Genomic DNA, 20864 nt, shown 5'->3' with positions numbered 1-20864 from the left:
GTGACAGACGAGCGCAGGAAAGCCAAACGGCGCTGCCTCGCAACCAGATCGCGGTTACTATGTGATCTCAACGTTCCAAAAGGCGTACAGGTACGGCTCAATAATATGTTATTGTTATGGTGTCGTCGACTGTCGCCAATTCCAACAGTGAATAGCAGGATCACAGTGCAACGAGTCACTCGTTAGGTTCAGACTGAACTAGAGATGGCGATTATCGCTGTAACCTCCGGTTATTGTTCATATCGTTTCTTTCGCATGCCAGTTTAACATGATGGTTAAACCCGCTCAAAGCAAACGATTTCTGAAATAACCGATTTTCGGTATTTTATTTCCGCTATTTCCTGTAGTGAACCTAGAAATCCAACAAAGAAAGGAAAATTCTAACTCTCACAGTTTCAGGATACATAGAACCAAAGTATTAAATTAAGTAGGCAAATAACAAAAAATTTGGTTCGTCCGTCATTCACTGGTTTTCTCGAAATGTGATACGTGATTTAATACTGCAAAAAGTCAGAATTCTTCTATTGACTGCAATTTTTTAAAACTTCGCTTAAAAATCATGTTGTAATCGGCGATCGTATCACTAATTGGCCATTACATAGTTAGTGCTAAAGGGCGAAACCTGAGGTTGAGGAAGTCTGGTTTTCGCATTAATTTGTCCGCTTTCAAGGGTTACAAGCAGATAAAGGCATATTACACTCCTGGAAATTGAAATAAGAACACCGTGAATTCATTGTCCCAGGAAGGGGAAACTTTATTGACACATTCCTGGGGTCAGATACATCACATGATCACACTGACAGAACCACAGGCACATAGACACAGGCAACAGAGCATGCACAATGTCGGCACTAGTACAGCGTATATCCACCTTTCGCAGCAATGCAGGCTGCTATTCTCCCATGGAGACGATCGTAGAGATGATGGATGTAGTCCTGTGGAACGGCTTGCCATGCCATTTCCACCTGGCGCCTCAGTTGGACCAGCGTTCGTGCTGGACGTGCAGACCGCGTGAGACGACGCTTCATCCAGTCCCAAACATGCTCAATGGGGAACAGATCCGGAGATCTTGCTGGCCAGGGTAGTTGACTTACACCTTCTAGAGCACGTTGGGTGGCACGGGATACATGCGGACGTGCATTGTCCTGTTGGAACAGAAAGTTCCCTTGCCGGTCTAGGAATGGTAGAACGATGGGTTCGATGACGGTTTGGATGTACCGTGCACTATTCTGTGTCCCCTCGGCGATCACCAGTGGTGTACGGCCAGTGTAGGAGATCGCTCCCCACACCATGATGCCGGGTGTTGGCCCTGTGTGCCTCGGTCGTATGCATTCCTGATTGTGGCGCTCACCTGCACGGCGCCAAACACGCATACGACCATCATTGGCACCAAGGCAGAAGCGACTCTCATCGCCGATACCCCAGGAGCAACAGTGTCCCTAATTTGCTGGGAAGTGGCGGTGCGGTCCCGTACAGCACTGCGTAGGATCCTACGGTCTTGGCGTGCATCCGTGCGTCGCTGCGGTCCGGTCCCAGGTCGACGGGCACGTGCACCTTCCGCCGACCACTGGCGACAACATCGATGCACTGTGGAGACCTCACGCCCCACGTGTTGAGCAATTCGGCGGTACGTCCACCCGGCCTCCCGCATGCCCACTATACGCCCTCGCTCAAAGTCCGTCAACTGCACATACGGTTCACGTCCACGCTGTCGCGGCATGCTACCAGTGTTAAAGACTGCGATGGAGCTCCGTATGCCACGGCAAACTGGCTGACACTGACGGCGGCGGTGCACAAATGCTGCGCAGCTAGCGCCATTCGACGGCCAACACCGCGGTTCCTGGTGTGTCCGCTGTGTCGTGCGTGTGATCATTGCTTGTACAGCCCTCTCGCAGTGTCCGGAGCAAGTATGGTGGGTCTGACACACCGGTGTCAATGTGTTCTTTTTTCCATTTCCAGGAGTGTAGATAGACACAGGCATCAGATCAGCTACTTTCTATTTTTGTTGTAGGTTTATACTATGAATGAACCGTTCTTAAGTATTTCATTTATTAGGTGTTACCATAGTTTCCTTCTTCTTTTATTATTTCATAGAAATTGCGGAAAATTCTTTAATCTTGTAAGGCAAATGAGACAATGCATTTCGTTACTACATCAGTTGCTAAAAATATTTCCAGACTAGGGTCGGTGCCCTTCTGAAAGGCAACGAATGTCCGGCCTTACACACTGCACGCACACGCGTACCCTTTAATAAGCCATTTCACACGGCAGCAGGGACGTTATTGTCTCAGGAATACTCTACCAATTCATATGCCATGTGTTTGTTGCTCGTTTCTGTCGGCTTTGTTATTAAAATAGCACTGATCGCTTTCTCCATTTTCCATAATAAATCAAAATTCCAAACCAAGGAAAATTTCAGGAATAAAAATGATTATTTTTCTAAAACAGGTATATTTAAAAACAAAGAAAAAAATTAGCCCTGCCACTATGACTAATTGACATATCGGTTTTTTACTCGGTTACTACAAAAAATAAACACCTGTTGTAACCGAGACCAAACAAATAACGGAAAATACCGGTTATCCAGAACTAAAACACGGGTATCGATTTTAACCGATCGGTTTTTCCCCGTCGATGAGCTGAACTGTCCTAAGCGGTGAACAACTGTAGCAGCCTCTCTATGAGGTTTGATGTCTCACACCCCAGGAGTGCCTCTGCTGACTTCACGTCGCGCAGGAACTTTGCCAGAGGACTACCAGGAAGGACGCGTTGGCTGCGGTTCTAGGCGCTTCAGTCTGGAACCGCGTGACCGCTACGGTCGCAGGTTCGAATCCTGCCTCGGGCATGGATGTGTGTGATGTCCTTAGGTTAGTTAGGTTTAAGTAGTTCTAAGTTCTAGGGGACTCATGGCCACAGATGTTAAGTCCCATAGTGCTCAGAGCCATTTGAACCACTTTTGAAGAAAATTCGTTTTGAAAAATTATTTGAGATATCACTAAAATGTGTTTTTATCTAATGAATACTACAACAGTGACATAAACCAGTCTGTTAGAAATCTTTTATAAGATGGGTCAGTCGTCGGTAAAGACTATCACATCTATCATATTTTGGAGTTGTTTGCTTTAGAACAATTATTCTAACTTACTTTCAAATAAATGATTTTGTACTAAATAAATACAAAAATTAAACTTTTCTCGATAGGAAGTTAATCTTTCTGCTTCTTGCAGAACACGAATGAGCACTTAACGACAAAGGATCATATTTAAAAAGAAATGGGTTTTCTCCATGTCTCCTCGACTACACCATCGTCTGACAGAACCTGACGGGGCTGTTGGGGTTGTTTTGAGGGAGGAGAAAAGACAGCGAGGTCATCGGATTAGGGAAGGATGGTGAAGGACGTGGGCCGTGCACTTTAAAGGAATCACCCAGGCCTTTGTCTGGAGCGATTTAGGGAAATCAGGGAAAACCCAAATCAGGATGGCCGGACGAAGGATTGAACCGTCGTCCTCCCGAATGTGAGTTCAGTGTGCTAACCACTGCGCCACCCGGCTCGGTACAGAACCTGAACAATGGCATCTTGCGGGGTCCTAAAATTCATGCCAATTTCGTACTACTGTTTCTTATTTGGATGTATAGTTCTCGAGATACTTTGATATCGCAAAGTAAACAACTCACTTTGTGTACTAGGAAGGACACATAGCGACACTATGCAATGACGATTAAGTCGCTAAAAATAATAACACGAGGGAAAGTATGTCGCTGATTGTTATTAAATTCAATTACTGAAAAATTGTAAGAATAAAAGGTCCCCATGGCCAGACTCAAGTACGAGGGACGTTCACTAAGTTATGTAACACATTTTTTTTCTGAAAGTAGGTTGGTTTTGTTCAGGACCCCAATATACCATATTACTCTCCACTCTTTTGGCTTCAAAACCCCTATTTCTCGAAATCATCTGCTGCATCAATAATCTTGCTATTATCCACCTACTGCTTCCCCTGGAGGGCATCCTTCATTGGGCGAGACGGATGGTCGGAATGTGCGAGGTCCGGGCTGTAGGATGGATGAGAAAGAAAAATCCAATGAAGTTCTGTGAGCTCCTCGCGGTAGTGCAGACTTGTGTGCGGTCTTTTGTTGTCATGGAGAAGGGGAAGTTCGTTTCTATCCTTATCGCGAGGAACTCTCTGAAGTCTTTTTTAACATTCCTGATGGTAGTAAAATACGCTTCAGGGTTAATAGTTGGAATATGAGGGAGGACATCAAACAGAATAACCCCTTTAAAGTTCCAGAAGATCGTCGCAAGCACTGCCATCTAATGGTGCAGCTAAAACTTTTTCTTCGCGGAACAGGTGGTGTGGTGCTAATTCATCGACTGCCGTTTAATTACGAGTTCAAAGTTATGAATCCGTGTTGCACCGACTATGACGAAGTTCGACAAAAAACTGTCAAGTTTAGCCTCGTAGCGCGCTAGCTATTCCGCACAGAAAATCCTTCGTTGCTCTTTATGGTCTTCTTCATTTAGGCGACGAGTGACCCAGCGGTCACACACCTTTCAGTAACCCAAATAATGGACGAGTGTTTCACCACTACCAGCAGTGGTGTCCAGGTGTGCAGCAAGGTGTTTGATTGCGAATCTTCGATCACCTCTGATGAGAGTGTCTGGACGTTCATACACTACTGGCCATTAAAATTGCTACACCAAGAACATGACGTGCTACAGACGCGAAATTTAAACTACAGGACGAAGATACTGTGATATGCAAATTAGTAGCTTTTCAGAGCATTCACACAAGGTTGGCGCCGGTGGCGACACCTACAACGTGCTGACATGAGGAAAGTTTCCAACCGATTTCTCATACACAAACAGCAGATGACCGGCGTTGCCTGGTGAAACTTCGTTGTAATGCCTCGTCCAACGATGAGCAATGCGTACCATCACGTTTCCGACATTGATAAACGTCGGATTGTGGCCTACCGCGATTGCGGTTTATCGGAACGCTGTGCTGGATCCCAACGTCCTCGTATCACTTGCAGTCGAGATGACAGGCACTTTATCCACATGGCTGTAACGGATCGTGCAGCCACGTCTCGATCCCTGAGTCGACAGATAGGGACATTTTCAAGACAACATCCATCTGCACGAACAGTTCGACGACGTTTGCAACAGCATGGACTATCAGCTCGGAGACCATTGCTGCGGTTACCCTTGACGCTGCATCACAGACAAGAGCACCTGCGATGGTGTACTCAGAGACGAACCTGGTTGGACGAATGGCAAAACGTCATTTTTTTGGATGAATGCAGGTTCGGTTTACAGCATCATGATGGTCGCATCCGTGTTTGGCGACATCGCGGTGAACGCACATTGGAAGCGTGTATTCGTCATCTCCATACTGGCGTATCACCCGACGTGATGGTATGGGGTGCCACTGGTTACATGTCTCGGTCACCTCTTGTTCGCATTGACGGCACTTTGAACAGTGGGCGTTACATTTCAGATGTGTTACGACCCGTGGCTCTACCCTTCATTCGATCCGTGCGAAATCCTACATTTCAGCAGGATAGTGAACGATCACATCTTGCAGGTCCTCTACGGGCCTTTCTGGATACAGAAAATGTTCGACTGCTGCCCTGGCCAGCACATTCTCCAGATCTCTCACCAATTTAAAACCTCTGGTCAATGGTGGCCGAGCAACTAGCTCGTCACAATACGCCGGTCACTACTCTTGATGAACAGTGGTATCGTGTTGAAGCTGCATGGGCAGCTGTACCTGTACACGCCATCCAAGCTCAGTTTGACTAAATGCCCAGGCGTATCAAGGCCGTTATTAAGGCCAGAGGTTGTTGTTCTGAGTACTGATTTATAAGGATCTATGCACCCAAATTGTGAAAATGTAATCAGATGTCAGTTCTAGTATAATATATTTGTCCAATGAATACCCGTTTATCATCTGCATTTCTTCTTAGCGTAGCAATTTTAATGGCCAGTAGCGTATATAGCATGAGTCACAGCTGTGTGCGGCAGGTCAGCACCCGAGAGATCGGGCAAGCTTCAGGGACCTTGTTGCAGTAATGACAGACGCGTCGAATAAGAAGTCACCGTGCTTTTGTTCATTGCCAGATCCTCGCAGACATTCTTGAAACGACGATCAATATCCACGATGCTCTGCTTTTCAGCCAAAAGAAACTCAGTGATAGCTCTCAACTTGTAGCGCAGCTTCGTTACATATGTCACTTTAAAAGGCTACGTATACTACCGCAACCTACTGGAACTTCATTAACCGTAGATATTCTGTGATATCCCACAGCCAATTCTGCATTTTTTCCACCGAAACTGGTCCAGAAGAATGTGTGTGCATTACTTATTGAAGGCTCGTCTACATCAACCATGTAAAAGAAAGGTAAGGAACGACATGTTTCAACAAATGAAAGAATGTAGAGCAGCCAGAACAAAACTATTCCAGAAGTAAACACATTAAAAGTTTACAGTTACGTGAGTTTTATATTTCATGAAAATCTTCCGAATCGGTAAATATCTCTTACTGTCTACACCACACAGCCAAAAGCTCTGCTATGTAGGCTTCTTTCCAAATAAATTTTTAATTAGGAGGTTTCCCATTATTCAAATACAATATTCGTCAGCGAACATACAGTAATTGAACTCACAATGTACATCGACGTAGGTAGATAGAGCGATAACTACTTTCATTTCGATGATTTATTCTTTTCAAATGACTTTCCGGCTCTGTTTGAGCCGTTCATACGCACAATGACGCTGATTTGCTTGCCTCCATGTCGCTCATGATGAAAATGTCATCCACGTATAAAGGCCGGCGTAATTAACAATCAGATGCGTCTGAGTCAATCGAAGCCCGCGGCTGGTGGCCGGGAGCCGCTGCGCGCTGATTGACAGCCAATTCCCGGACCGCGGTTTATTCTCTTAGTGGGCCTTGTTAATTTTATACGTCCATCATTTGTCTGCAACCGCGGCGCAGCGAGCGGTCGCGACCTGATGTGGATCTGCACTGACAGGCGGAAAGGCTTTCGTGCTGACCGCCCGAGCTCGTTCCCGTGGTATCAGGTATCGCTGCGGCAGAAAAAATCGTACTCAGAAACCTCCGCTTTAGTGACAGAGTTTCCGACGGTGAAAAACATACATATCTAGGTGCTTCATGTATCATAAACCTACTGCATAGTGCAGATGGTGTGAGGTGTAGATAAAAGCTATTGTTTTCTTAAGAATTTTTTGCTATAAAATAGCGTTGTCTGCTGACAAATACAGTTCTCCTTGTTCCCCACATTGACTTCTACGTCCGTACTCTCCAGATCACTATTACGTGCTCGGCAAACAGTACTTCCCAATGTACCAGTTATTAAGGATTTTTCGTCTGTCTATTCAGGTATGTAACGACGTAGTTCAAAAATGGCTCTGAGCACTATGGGACTTAACTTCTGAGGTCATCAATCGCCTAGAACTTAGAACTACTTAAACCTAACTAACCTAAGGACATCACACACATCCACGCCCGAGGCAGGATTCGAACCTGCGACCGTAGCAGTCGCGAGGTTCTGGACTGTAGCGCCTAGAACTGCTCGGCCTCCCCGGCCGGTGGAACGACGTAGTACTGATTGCTTAAATTCCTCTGTGAGCGCTGTAGTTAGGCTAATCCTGTCTGCGCGATCCCTACGTAGTTGGGTGTTACGTATTTCTGGATACAAGACCTAGTATTGGTTCTTGCACTTGTTAAATAAACTTTTACGATATTTTTTGCGCCTATTTTCAAGCGTTTGCCAGTTCACTTATTCCAGCATGGCCATGACGCTCTCCCATGTAACAAACAAAGCTGTGACCACTCGTGCTGCCATCCTTTGTATATGTTGACAATCCCTTGTCAGTCCTACATACGTGAACGATATTCTAAAATGGATCGAACGAGTGTTTTACATGCATTAAGCTGTCTCCTTTGCAGAGTGATTCCAGTTTCCTAGTATTTTACCAATGAACCTAAGTCTTCCACCTGCTATACCTACGACAGAGCGCATGTGATCGTTCCATTTCATATCCCTACTTATCGATACAACTAGGTATATGTATAAGACGATCGATTCCAATTGTTACTCATTTACATTGTAGTTGTAAGATACTACGTGTTTTGTGAAGTGTGAGATTTCACATTTTTCTTTCCGTATAAAGCAATAAGCCATTATCTGTGCTATTCTGAAAGCTTAGCGAGGTCATCCATTTCTTCACAATAAATAACTGCATCATCTGCGAAAACTCTGAAATTACTAAGAGCATTAAGTTTGTTTTCGTGCCCATCTCCGCAGCAAGTACATAAAAGTAATCTTCTCTTGCTGTACTGTAATTTATTTCTCCCAGACGCGTTTAACCGTTTTTTTTTTACCCTAAGACATAATCTGTAGGATCGAGAACGATACAATTTCGTTTTCATATGTATTATTTTTAGATTATCAAACAGTTAACGTCGCGTTTTTTTCTTGAGGTAAGTAGTTACTTACAGTTAGTTGGCATCTGATTTTCCTCTCATCGGGTCTGGATGTCACACTATCACTTCATTTCCGAAATACAAGCACATTTTTATATTCCAAACTTTGTCCTTCACACTGTTCACCATGTACACCCTTTTTTGTAGTACACTATTACTCTTTTCCCACTAGTTACAGATTTTTGTTCGAAAACTGTGCTTTTAAAGACGTAAAAATTGTGCGTTCTCTATGTGTTTCCTCCTGTCTGCTTTTTTTACCTACATGTTGCAACCGAACGAAATATGTGTTGAAAATTAACAACTGTTCATGATATTTATCTCTCTCTCCCTCTGTGTGTGTGTGTGTGTGTGTGTGTGTGTGTGTGAATGTCTGTGTATGTCTGTGTATGTGCGGGGTGGTGGGCTGTTTGTTGTTTGAGTTGTAGATTGTTGAAGATGAATGTAATAGCTTTCAGAGAGTGTTTGAAAGCTTTGGTGATCAGCTGTTTTGAGTTTTGGTTCAAATGTTCTGTGGAGGGTTTTATGGAAAGTGAGAGAAAAGGTGTTGGGTGGTATTATTACTATTATTATTATTATCCTCTTTTAGTGTGTTACTCTATTATTTTACCTGTTGGTGTAAACAATAAATGGTTTGGCACGTGTACTTGATTATTCAAGTGGTAATTTTCTTCCAGGGTTAGGATATGTTTTTTTATTGTTAATTCTAATTATTTTCGTGTCTTCTCTAGTGGTTGGCTTGGGATGATGTTTTCTTAGGTGTTCTGCAAATGTCCCAAACTTGCAGGTTCTCACGTGTTCTTTGTATCTGAGATCAAATATTATGCCTGTTTGTCCTATGTAACTGCCATAACAAGTGTCACACTATAATTGATCTATACCTGGTTTCTCGTTATGTCTCTGTTTCTTGTCAGTTTTGGCGTGTATTTTTGCTTAGAATTGTCTGTTGTGTATGCTATGTTTATTCCCTGTCTTTTGAAAATGCTGGTGATTTTATGTGTGTTCGTATGCCATTGTACCATCTTATGTTTTCTTTAATGTTTTTCTAATAATTATGTGTAGTTGTAATGGTACTGAGTGTTTTTGTTTGGTTCTGTTGTATTGTTGTCTGTGGTTTGGTGTTTTCTGCTTTTATTTCACTTTTAAATTGATTGTTTAGTTCTGTGAATATGTTACTATTGAAACCACTGTTTTGTGCTATCCGCTTTATTATGTCAAGTTCTTTTTGATAGTTTTCTTCGGAGAGTGGCACTTTGTTTAGTCTACGGAGCATGTGTCGAAGTGCTGCTTATTTTTATGAGTGTGGGTGGTCTGAGGATTGCGCAATGATAATGTCTGTTGCTGTGGGTTTACAGTAACTTTCAAACATATGCTTGTTGTTTTGTTTCTTGATTGTTATAACCAGCAAAATAAATTTGGCTATACTGATCTATTTCAGTTGTGTGCTTGAATTTTTTTGTACCATGTTGATGTTAGTATGTAGTTTTAAAAAAAATTTTTGTGGTTCGTCTATTAAGCAAAGGATATCACCTGCATACCTGAACCAATATAATATGTTTTATTATTTTGCTACTATTTTTGTGAAAATGATTTGTTCAATGTGGTTTATAAACATATTTCCTTAGGTTCCTGAAACTGGGGACCCAATTGGTAATCCATCCCCTTGGTATTCACTACTGAACTGGGAGTAATTTTGTTCTGTTATGAGCTTGAGTAATGTATTTCACTAATCTGTTCGTCAAGGAGTTGACTATAAGTTTTCAGATTCTTATCTACAATTTCTATTGTTTCTGATACTGGTATGTTGGAATACATGCTTTCTATATCAAATGAGAGGAGTGCTGTTGTGTCTGTGATTTTTATATGTTTTATTTGTTGTATAATCTGTGTAGCGTTTTTAATAATTCTGTCTTATTCTACTTCGCAATTTTCTGATCTTAAAGTTACTTCTGAATCTGTTGAAGACTCTCTATCCAAGATAAGATGCTGGAATCTCCCAGTCAAGAAGACCTCGATCAAGTCAGAGAGATCACCTTATACCTCATACTAACGTAATTTCGGTAATAGTACTGAGTCAATTGCATTCCGGAAGTTAAGAAACACTTTGCCTCCCTGATGTCCTGATGTCCTGACGTCCTTGAGCTGTCGTTTTCAACAAGTCATGTGAGAAAAGCACAAGTTCGTTTTCAAACGGATCGATGTTTTCGGAGTTTATGCCAATTAGCATGAAGGCGATCACTGTTTCAGATGCCTCATTATATTTAAGCTCGGATCACGTTTTATTTTCTACATTACACCAAAATGCTACAGCAGCTCGCACGTCACAAATATGCCACCTAAAATCCCATAATACACAAAAATAGCATTTGATAATGGAAGTCATTCCCCAAGTTGTGTTCGGTAGGAAATAAATATAGAAAAATTGAGTCTGTAAGGATCAAGTGTTATTATGCTACAACCAGAATAATTGTTTTTACATTTGCAAGCATGCACCAATGATTTCTGCTTGATTAAATAAATTTCTTTGTTTCTTTACAGAATGAAAGTAAATGTGGCTTTAGCAAAACTGTATAAAAACAGTGTGGTAATGCCGCATTCCGAAGTGCTTGGCAGAGAGTAATTCCCTTTGTATTACTTAATAAGGCTTTTTCCCGAGAGAAGAATGACTGCTTAAACTGTTCTGTGCGGTAATTAGGATAATCTTGTTTTCACGATTCCTTCGTGAACTATACTGGGTGATTCAAAGAGAAAGAACAATTTCAGTTGTTTATTATAGAACAAATTGTGTATGATAGAAACACAATGCCCATGTCACTGGATAGACGAACGTCCAAAGTTTTATGTTCTTACGGACGCTGTACCGTTCATTTAAGATGGTTGCCATGTGTTGCTCGAGAAACATCGAAACGATAGTCTGTTTCATTCCACACCCAAATTAACAACTCCCTGTTTACTGCATCGACAGCTTCAACAATTCAGTTTCTCGGCTCTTGAAAAGTAGTTGCCATTCGTGATACTCATAATAGGTTCCACTGCGAAACCTTATCTCGAAACTTGGCAGAAATCCAAAGAGATTCTGGTCGTATGTAAAGTATGCTGCCGGCAAGACACCGTAAGTGCCTTCTCTGGCAACAACAATGGAATTACTATCGATGACAGTGCTGCTAAGGCAGAGTTACCAAACACAGCCTTCCGAAATTCCTTTAACGAAGAAGACAAAGTACATATTCCAGAATTCGAATCAAGAAGAGCTGCAAACTTGAGTAACTTAGGAGTAGATATCATAGGAGTAGAGAAGCAGCTTAAATCACTTAATAAAAGTCAATTTTTCGGTCCAGACTGTATACCACTTAGCTTCCTTTCACAGTATGCTGATAGAATATCTGCATACTTAACATCCATAACCGCTCGCTCGGCAGTAGATCTGTACACACAGACTACAGAATACCAATATTCAAGAAAGGGAGCAGGAATAATCCACTAAATTACAGGCAATATGCAGCAGTCATCAGTCTGGAATGAAACATATCTGCAATTTTGGTTTGATTTCTACATCTAAAGATAATTTGTTAAAAAAGATAATAGAATATTATTTTTTTACTTACACCATTTTAGTCTAATTTCCATTCAGATCCGTGGATATTGTCTTCTTGCACATTTTCCAGGTATTTCTACCTCTGGAGCTGATATTTATCGTCTGCTTTCACTTTGACTTGCAGCTTTACCCTTTTTATGTCATATGACTAAATATATCGTCAATACTGTTCGTAAAACTTCACCATACTAAATGCGTGTGTGTGGCGTCGCCATCTTGAGTGTTGGTTTTGGATTTCGCTTTATATGAAAATTTTATTTTGCTCTGCTGTTTTCCGTTTGTGTATAATGTTTTATTTATGTTAAAATATATGTAATATGTAACTCGAATGACGTAAGAGTGTGGGAATCAGTGGTCTAAATTGTAAGCAGAAACAAATGCAAAACCCAGGTATATGGGTGCTGCCTGATGGCCAAATGTTTAACTTCGTTGTGAAACCACAGCAGCCTGTGATAATATTACTTCACTTGACCTGAAAACTGGTAAGCACTATGAATAAGATGTCGAATGAAAAGAAGTTTCAGAAATTGTATACGTACTCTCTTTCAAGTTTTTTCTGTTTAATAGACCATAGGCTTTGTAGACATTGTGGGCAGTTATGGCTACCATTGTACATTTTGCAACTTGATACCTACTGAACTATTAATAAGGCTTGTATCTATGTTATTGCGAAGTTATTACACACTATAATTTTCACATTCGTATTCTGTAGTGACCCTATACGTAGAGAAAAACTGAAGTAACCTAGTATGAATTAACGTGATTTCGGTAAGACAAGTCTTAATGTCTTTGCTTAAATGTAGCTCATCACCTGTACAGAACGAGGGGAAATAGGCTGAAAATATATCTACATAAAATTCTTTTCATGTTCTGGTCCGCCAGGAGTGTGAACACTCCATTAAATCATGTAACTACATACATTAAAGTTTATTACATCCATATTACCAAAGACTTCAGAGAAGAAATTAGCAAAGCATAGCAAATACACTGCTGCTTTTAAAGAGTTTCAACAACGCTAATAATTACAAATATGTCATGCCTCTCCCCCTTCTACAGTCCGCCATACCTACCGTATTTTACGGACTATAAGACGCACTTTTTTCTTCGAAAAACTGCCTCCAAATCTCAGGTGCGTTTATATACTCAAAATTAATATAAAAATTAACAGTTTTTGATTTAAAATTCCCGCCACTCTTAAAAATGGCCATATATTCGGTGCCCCGGGGAAATCTATTTCTAACTGGGAAATTTGATTGAACTCGGGGCAGCAAAGCATCGATGCGACGAACATGCGTTACGGGGATTCACAAGCCCGCTAACACTGTCTCCTTCCCACCCCTCAATCACAAACACAGAACTCTGCCTAGCCTTGGATGCGTCATTGCAGTCTACGGTGTCCGTGACCTTCAAAGTGATTTGTGTTATCGGTAACAGTACAAAACTTTCGTTCGTAGCTAGCTTTGTAACTGAAAAAAATAAAAGGTATTGATATGATGCCTGCTGTAAATTGAATACGAGCATATGCAGAAGAACATGGAAACAGAGCAGCGGGCGGCATTTCGGTCCTCCACCAACAGAAAAAAACCATTCACGATTGGCGGGCTAGTAAAGAAGAACTGAAAAAAAGGAGGAAGACTAAATGAACAAAAAGAGGACAGAATGCAAAATGGCCAAAACCAGATAATGATATATTGAAATGGATTTAAGGACTCCATCAAAATGGCATTGGAATTAATACAAAATGATTCAAATACTCACTCGTAAGCTAACGCTATTGTGAAACTTAACAGACTTTAGGGGAGGAGTTGGTGGGTGCTACAGATTTATGAAGCGTCATGGACCTAGCATACAACAAAAACCAAAGTAACTCAGAAAATGTCACAAGAGTTCGAAGAGAAAATATTAACTTTTCATGGATTTATTTTCAACATCAAAAGAATACCAGTGTGGAATTGCGGTAAGCCGAATAGCGAATATCGAAGAAAATCCTCTGAAATTTGTTGCGCCAAGTAACAGAACTGTTGCCATGAAAGGTACTAAAGCTGTAACTTTGAAAACACGTGGACATGAAAAAGCGCACTAAACTGTTGTCCTTTCATATTGTGCTGACGATACTAAACTTAATCCAATGGTCATCTCCAAGCTCAACCTCCGCCCCGATAGCCAAGGGTCCCGGCTTCTATTCCGGGCTAAGTCGGAGATTTTCTCCGCTCAGGGACTGAGTCTTGTGTTGTCTTCATCATTTCATCCCAATTGACGCACAAGTTCCGAAGTGGCGTCAACTCAAAAGAATTCCACCAGGCGATCGGTCTACCCGACGGAAAGCCGTATCCACACGACATTTCCATTTTTTCAAGCTCAAAACCTTCCGTCGTTGTTCACGTACATGGCAAGGACTGGATGGGCGAGGCTGGTATGACATTATGGATTAAAAGAGCGTGGGAGAGAAGGAAAGGTGTTTTATTGAAGAAGAATTCTCTTCTTGTGCTTGATCAATTTAGTAGTCATTTGAAAAATTCTGTGAAAGAGAAATTGAGACAGCGGAGCACGGAGCTAGCTGTTGTTCCGGGAGGACTTACTTTGCAAGTGCATCATCATGATGTATAGATAAATAAACCATTAAAAGAGCATATGAAGGGTGAATGGAACAAATGGATGACGGATTTAACCCAACATAAATTCACGCCGAAGGAAGGTTTCGAACGATCTAAAATCAAACAAATATGTCACTGGATAAAACAGTCGTGAAATAGAGTAAGATAAGACATTAATTTACAGTCTTTCAAGAAGTGCAGCATAACTAACGCTCTCGATGGCAGTGAAGACCATCTCATATACGAGCTTTGCAGTCTAATAATAAAAACGGAAAAATTATTATTTTTTTAAAATTCCTTAAAAATTAAGGTGCGTCTGATGGTCCGTAGCGCCTTATAGTTCCTTACAATACGGTACATCTGAATCCATAAAGCCTCCGATAGTGAGAGAGACTCCTGATCAGGTGCCACGCATGTGGCAACAGCTTTGAGGAAGCGCAAGGGAATCACAAGGTGGCCAACCCCAGTCTGTGAATTTTACTGCCGTGAGCTGCTAGTTTTCTTTTCCAAATCTTACTTTTAATCGTTGGTGGATTACTCTCATGTGTTCTGTGATTAGCTGAGACAGTGATAGACGCGAATCCTTTGCTAGACGCCCCCTGCGAGTACCATTAGGTGATATTGTGCGCTTCCGGGTGTCCTGTCGAGTTTGTATTTCCATTTCATACACGCTGTTTCGACGATCGACGCACTTTGGTCGGAGTCCAGGCAGCGGATGCACATGTAACAGCAAAACTTGAGGTACCCGAAAATAATAGCGGGGTCGGTCGTTGAAACACCGCGCGTGGAATGAAACAAGTCGTCAGAACACCCGGAAGCCTACCATTAATCAATCACGCAGAAAAGTACCTGGTAAATCACTATTAGGCGATCGTTTTGCTCGCAGGAGGTCAACTCCTCCAATTTTGTGGTCTGGAGGGTGGTCATCTCCAAGACCCTGTCTTAACCTTTGTCTGTAAATCGCAGTGGTACACGTTCGCGTCACCCGCCCTGCCCATCGCAGAAAACCAAACACACAGAAATCAAGTACCCAGCTTCCTTAACGTATTTTAATACCTAGACGGGACGACTATATCGCTACAACGCACGCAGAATTGGTGATGCAATACACGCGTAAAACAGTAACGTTATATGTTATTTCTTGTGCAGCAATAAGTGCAGATCAGTCAGTGAACTGCACCTTAAAAAAGTTATATTAGGCTGACGGATAAGTTCTTAGCGTTTTTCCGTATGTTTGATAAACACTACAGATACAAATAAGAGAATCTTTAGTCATCAATTTCCCTTCTCTATTTACAACAAAGCTGGGGTACTTTTCAATTCCGCGACTATAGGTATCACGTCGTTTAGAGGCCCAGAACTCGTAGAACCATGTTCGGTGCGCATTTTCATCCGGAAAGGAAGTTACTTGAAGCTTGTTTCTATAGAGAGCGAAAAAGTTGAAGATCTTAGGATGAAAGACCGTGGAAAAGGTGGGAGCCGAATGACTTCCCAACCCAGGTCCATGGAAGGGTTTTTGTCAGTCTAGCAGAATGCGTTCGGGCCTTAACATGGGGTAGCATCACTTCACACAGCCTTCCTAGTCGTTGTTCTTGGATTGTATCTGCAAGACGTACCAGTTATGGACAGTAAATGTCAGCACCCCGGATAAGCAGTTCCTAGTACATCACACCGTCGCCATTCCATCAAATGCATGGCATTATCTGTTGTGGTTGCGTGCAAATCTTTGAGCGGGGACATTGCTTTTTTTTTTGGGATAAAGTATTCCTTTCTTTTCCATACGTTAGCATAAAGACACCATATCTTGTCACGAGTAACGATACAAGATAAGAATGGTCGGTGTTGTTCATGAGCCAATTAATGACGAACAAGCAAAGTTGCACATATGGCCCCCGCTGATATTAGAGGTTTTGGCTTACAGAACGCGGTACTAGTACATCCGATTTCTGAACCTTTCCCATTGCATGCAAATATCGCACGATTGTGGAATGTTCACAGTTCATCTCATTTGCCAGTTCTCGAGGGCAGCGACGTGGCTCATTGTGGATTAATGCTTTTAAACGATCTTCACCAAACCTCGAAGATCTTCCTGAATGTGAAGAGTCACAGATTTCAGAGCGATCTTAAAACTAGAAAACCATTTTCTTTCCGTCCTCCGTCCAGTGGCATTATCCCCAAACACGGGGGAAATGTTTCTGCCTGCCTCTACTGCTCTCGCGCGTCTATTGAACTCCAAAAAGCGAATATGTCGGTAACGTTCCAATTCCTGCACTTGGCACTCCATTTTCCAGCGTTCACATCTCCACTCACTTCTCCAAATGGCAAAACGATAGTATGTAAACTCAGATAGCAACAGTCAACTACAAATAAAAAATGAAAGTTAGTAAATAAACTCATAGCAACCGGAATACCAACGTGCTAGACAAAAACACTACTATCTTATGAACCAACATAATATACGTAGGAGACGTCTGCTAACTTGTTAGCTTCTTTGGTGAAAGACAATATGATGCCGTATCAAATGATTTTCGTATACCTAATGATACGTTATTCATGTGATCGTCTGTGAATCCCCACGGCATCCCCCTGTAGATATTGAAGACAAGAAACTGTAACTGTAATTAGGATAGTCGCTATTATCTAAGATAATAAAATGCATATAATGCTGTACGACACAACTTAATCCGAGATGAAAAAAAAAATTTATGTCTTTAATCAAAACGAATGAAAAGCAGTCACGGAGAGAGAAGACAATGAAGTACATTCTCTTTGGAGGTTATGCGTATTGAACAAAAGTTCAACTTTATTGTAAACTTCCTGTCTTGTTTCCCAAAGTTACGCTAATTATTTCTCCCGTTCATTTGTGAAGCTCGTCTGCACTAGATGATGTATAGATATATACACAATTACGTGCAGTGATTAGAGGAGACAGCATTTATTTCCGCACTTGTTATCAGGATGTGGTAAATTTTAGTTTTAAAAGAGTGCTACATGTGATCTCATATATGGACACATATTTTCCATACTAGTTAAATTGTCCTCACAAGAAATCGCCGCTGCTTTCCACTGTAAAAAAGCCAAGCAAAACACGCCTTCCAAGAGATGATTATGGTTTAACCATCGAACAGCACAGAGGATGAAGTAACAAAGTTGCAACTCGCGCAAAATTATATCTACTATACTAACAACTTTTATAAAGGTACGAGTGATATTTTCGTTCACAAACACAGACCATAAGAAAACATTGAGCATTTTACGGCCTCTTAGGTTAATAATTATTTCTATTTGTTTCTAAAGACGAGAGAGACAGACACTGAAATTTTTGATAAGTCGAAATTGTATAAGACAATCTAGGATAACACCGAAAAACTATTGAGTTGACGGTTATTTGAACATAATACTGTTTAACAACGTAGCTCGTCCTTGTAGGGAGACAATTAATCTCCTTGTAGCATCACGCCGTAGTAGCGTTAGAGCCAGCGCGGTCGGCGCTACCCTACCTGCTGCTTGGTGATGTAGATGGGCTTGTTGAGGATGATCCACGTGACAGTCTCGTGGCAGGCGGGCATCGTCGTGGACCCGTCGTACGTCATGTAGTAGTCCGTGTCGGGCAGCAGGCCGCGGATCGACAGTCGACGCACCTCTACCTCCTGACCTATAAGTGAAAAGTCAGTAGGTAAAAAGAAACGCCAACCTTGTCGTACAAAACACTCGAAAACATGTACCAAAGCATATTCGGCAAGCGCCTAAAAGTACCAGAAAACTACGTGTCAAAATTGAAGTATGTGAGATGTCACAAAGCAGCTTGTCGCGGTGATATTTTTGTGTGAATGGTACATGTAGTTCTTCCCGGTCAGATTTGTTAGTCTAGAGCTTTCGACGACATCCTCCGCCGTCGTCTGCAGGACTTTACATCTTACTAGGCTTATAGGTACTTCATTTAATTGACAAAATTATGCCGTGGAGAAGTTATTAAGTCTCGGAACTTCCGTATGTTCGTGAAGATTATGTCGATGTCTGTCACTGAAGATCATTGGTAGCTATGTTGGTTTCCTAACTTCCTGGTAGATTAAAAATGTGTGCAGACCGAGACTCGAACTCTGGACCCTAGCCTTTCGCGGGCAAGTGCTCTACCATCTGAGCTATCCAAGCACGACTCACGCCCCGTCCTCACAGCTTTACTTCTGCCAGTACCAGTGCAAGGTTCGCAGGAGAGCTTCTGTTAAGTTTGGAAGGTGGGAGACGAGTTACTGGCAGAAGTAAGGCTGTGAGGACGGGGCGTCAGTCGTGCTTGGGTAGCTCAGATGGTAGAGCACTTGCCCACGAAAGGCAAGGGTCCCGAGTTCGAGTCTCGGTCTGACACACAGTTTTAATCTGCCAGGAAGTTTCATATCAGCGCACACTCCGCTGCAGAGTGAAAATCTAATTCTGGATATGTTGGTATCGTTAGATGGCGACGGTTCGTCTGATATCTCTTTCCCTTTCATCATCAACTGACCGTTTCCTTGGACCAGTAAAAGTGTAGCTACTGTCTCGGTTCAAGTTGTTACTCATTCTGATCTCAACAACTTCTCTGATGACGGAATCCCAGTAGGTAGAGGTGCATGGGATATTGTTTCCGTTTTATCAAACATAATCGTATGTTTGCTCCTGATCATGTGTTCTGCAACAGCATATTTTTCAAAATCGGAACATTTAATGTGGCGTCGTTACTGTGTGCAGCGTTCTGACGCTGTTCGCGTTGACTTAAGTGCTACCCCATTCACATTTCGTATGTTCCAGGAACAGCGATACGAAAGCTGACTTTTCATGGGCGCGGCATCTCTTTAATTATAATTTAATTTAATTGGTCAGGCAATACGAACAATTTCAGAACGATGTACGTAGCACATTGAATATCCCTGATTTGATAAACCGCTGTTTGCCGACCACAGCCTCACAAACAGACATACGATTAAGTTTCCGAAACGGAAATATTATCCCATGCATCAACATCTTGGAATTCTTTCATCAAAGAAGCCGTTGAGATAAGAAAGTGTAACTTCACCCTTAACGTAGACAGCGGCTACACTCTTAGTGGTACATGGAAATGCTCAACTGATGCTGAACGGCAAAGTGAAATCATTTGAATCACCCACCATCTAACGAAATCAGCGTCGCTGCTAATTGTATTCAGTCACTGATATAGGCATACCATTTGGTAGTATATGGAAGTTCACTGATTTCGTTATTTCTCCATGGCTTAATTCGGCCAAATAAAGTACGTAAGTGCCTACTGAAATCTAATCTCGTGCCAAAGACTACGGTGGATAGCTCTGAAGTGGCAAGAAATCCGTATAGCATTTATTCAATGTGAGTTGTCATCTGTCCGCATCTGTCAGGAGGCGGAAGCAGAAACTACAACGAACCACTGTATTTCACTGACAGCGTTCTGATACCGTCAGATTATCAGCATCTATGTTCCGAAAACCGCTTCACAGTGTGAGATGGCGTGGCTAGTTCCGGTACCACAGTCAATTTGTCTATCTTTGTCCAATTTACGCATGAAGTGGTGACAGTGACTGTCGGTAGGTCTCAGTGTGTCGTGTAATTTGTGTGTTTTTACAGCTACGCAATCTGTGAGATATCTACATACGTATTCTAACTCCACTAATCACTGCGAAGGCGTTGGCAGAGGGTACTTGCCGCTATGCCACGATGAAGGTCTTCTCGCTGTTCGAATCGCGTGCGGAGCGCGGGACGAACGACTGTTTAAATGTCTCCGTTGGGTGACGTAACTAATTTCGTCTGATCCCCGCTATTCCTATGGAAGTGATACGTAGTAGGTTTGGTATATTCTTCAATTCCTTTCCTAAAACTGGTTCTTAGAATCGTTAAGCGTCTGACAGTTCAGGTTTCCAGCGTGTGTGTGTCGCCCTCCCGTAAGTCACATTAACTTGTGAACATCCAAGGCGCCGTTGTTTCTGTACGATCAGTATCAGCTGTTAGTTCTATCTGGTAAGGGCCTCACATAGCTGATAAATATTTTTGGATGCGCTGCAGAAGTGTAGACTGCATCTTCCCAGCGTCCTACAATGAAATGAAGTCTGGCACATGCTGAGTCTGCTTTATCTTTCCATTTCATTGCCAGAAAAACTATTAATCCAGTCATTCGCATGAGTTGGTTGATTC

General features: G+C 42.1%; 1 protein-coding gene across 1 annotated transcript in view; it reads right to left on the bottom strand.

Moving 5' to 3' along the window:
• LOC124788661 (carbonic anhydrase-related protein 10-like) overlaps positions 1-20864 on the bottom strand; it is a 684001-nt gene that overhangs the window by 351236 nt on the left and 311901 nt on the right. The window contains exon 7 of the mRNA XM_047255937.1: positions 18194-18348. Within this exon, the coding sequence (XP_047111893.1) occupies positions 18194-18348 (155 nt within the window). The remainder of the gene's footprint in view (positions 1-18193; positions 18349-20864) is intronic.

This window comes from Schistocerca piceifrons, chromosome 3 (assembly GCF_021461385.2).
Source record: "Schistocerca piceifrons isolate TAMUIC-IGC-003096 chromosome 3, iqSchPice1.1, whole genome shotgun sequence".
In the NCBI taxonomy this organism is placed as follows: domain Eukaryota; kingdom Metazoa; phylum Arthropoda; class Insecta; order Orthoptera; family Acrididae; genus Schistocerca; species Schistocerca piceifrons.
The sequence above is the reverse complement of the archived record's forward strand: the minus strand, read 5'-3'. Positions and strand labels throughout refer to the sequence as shown.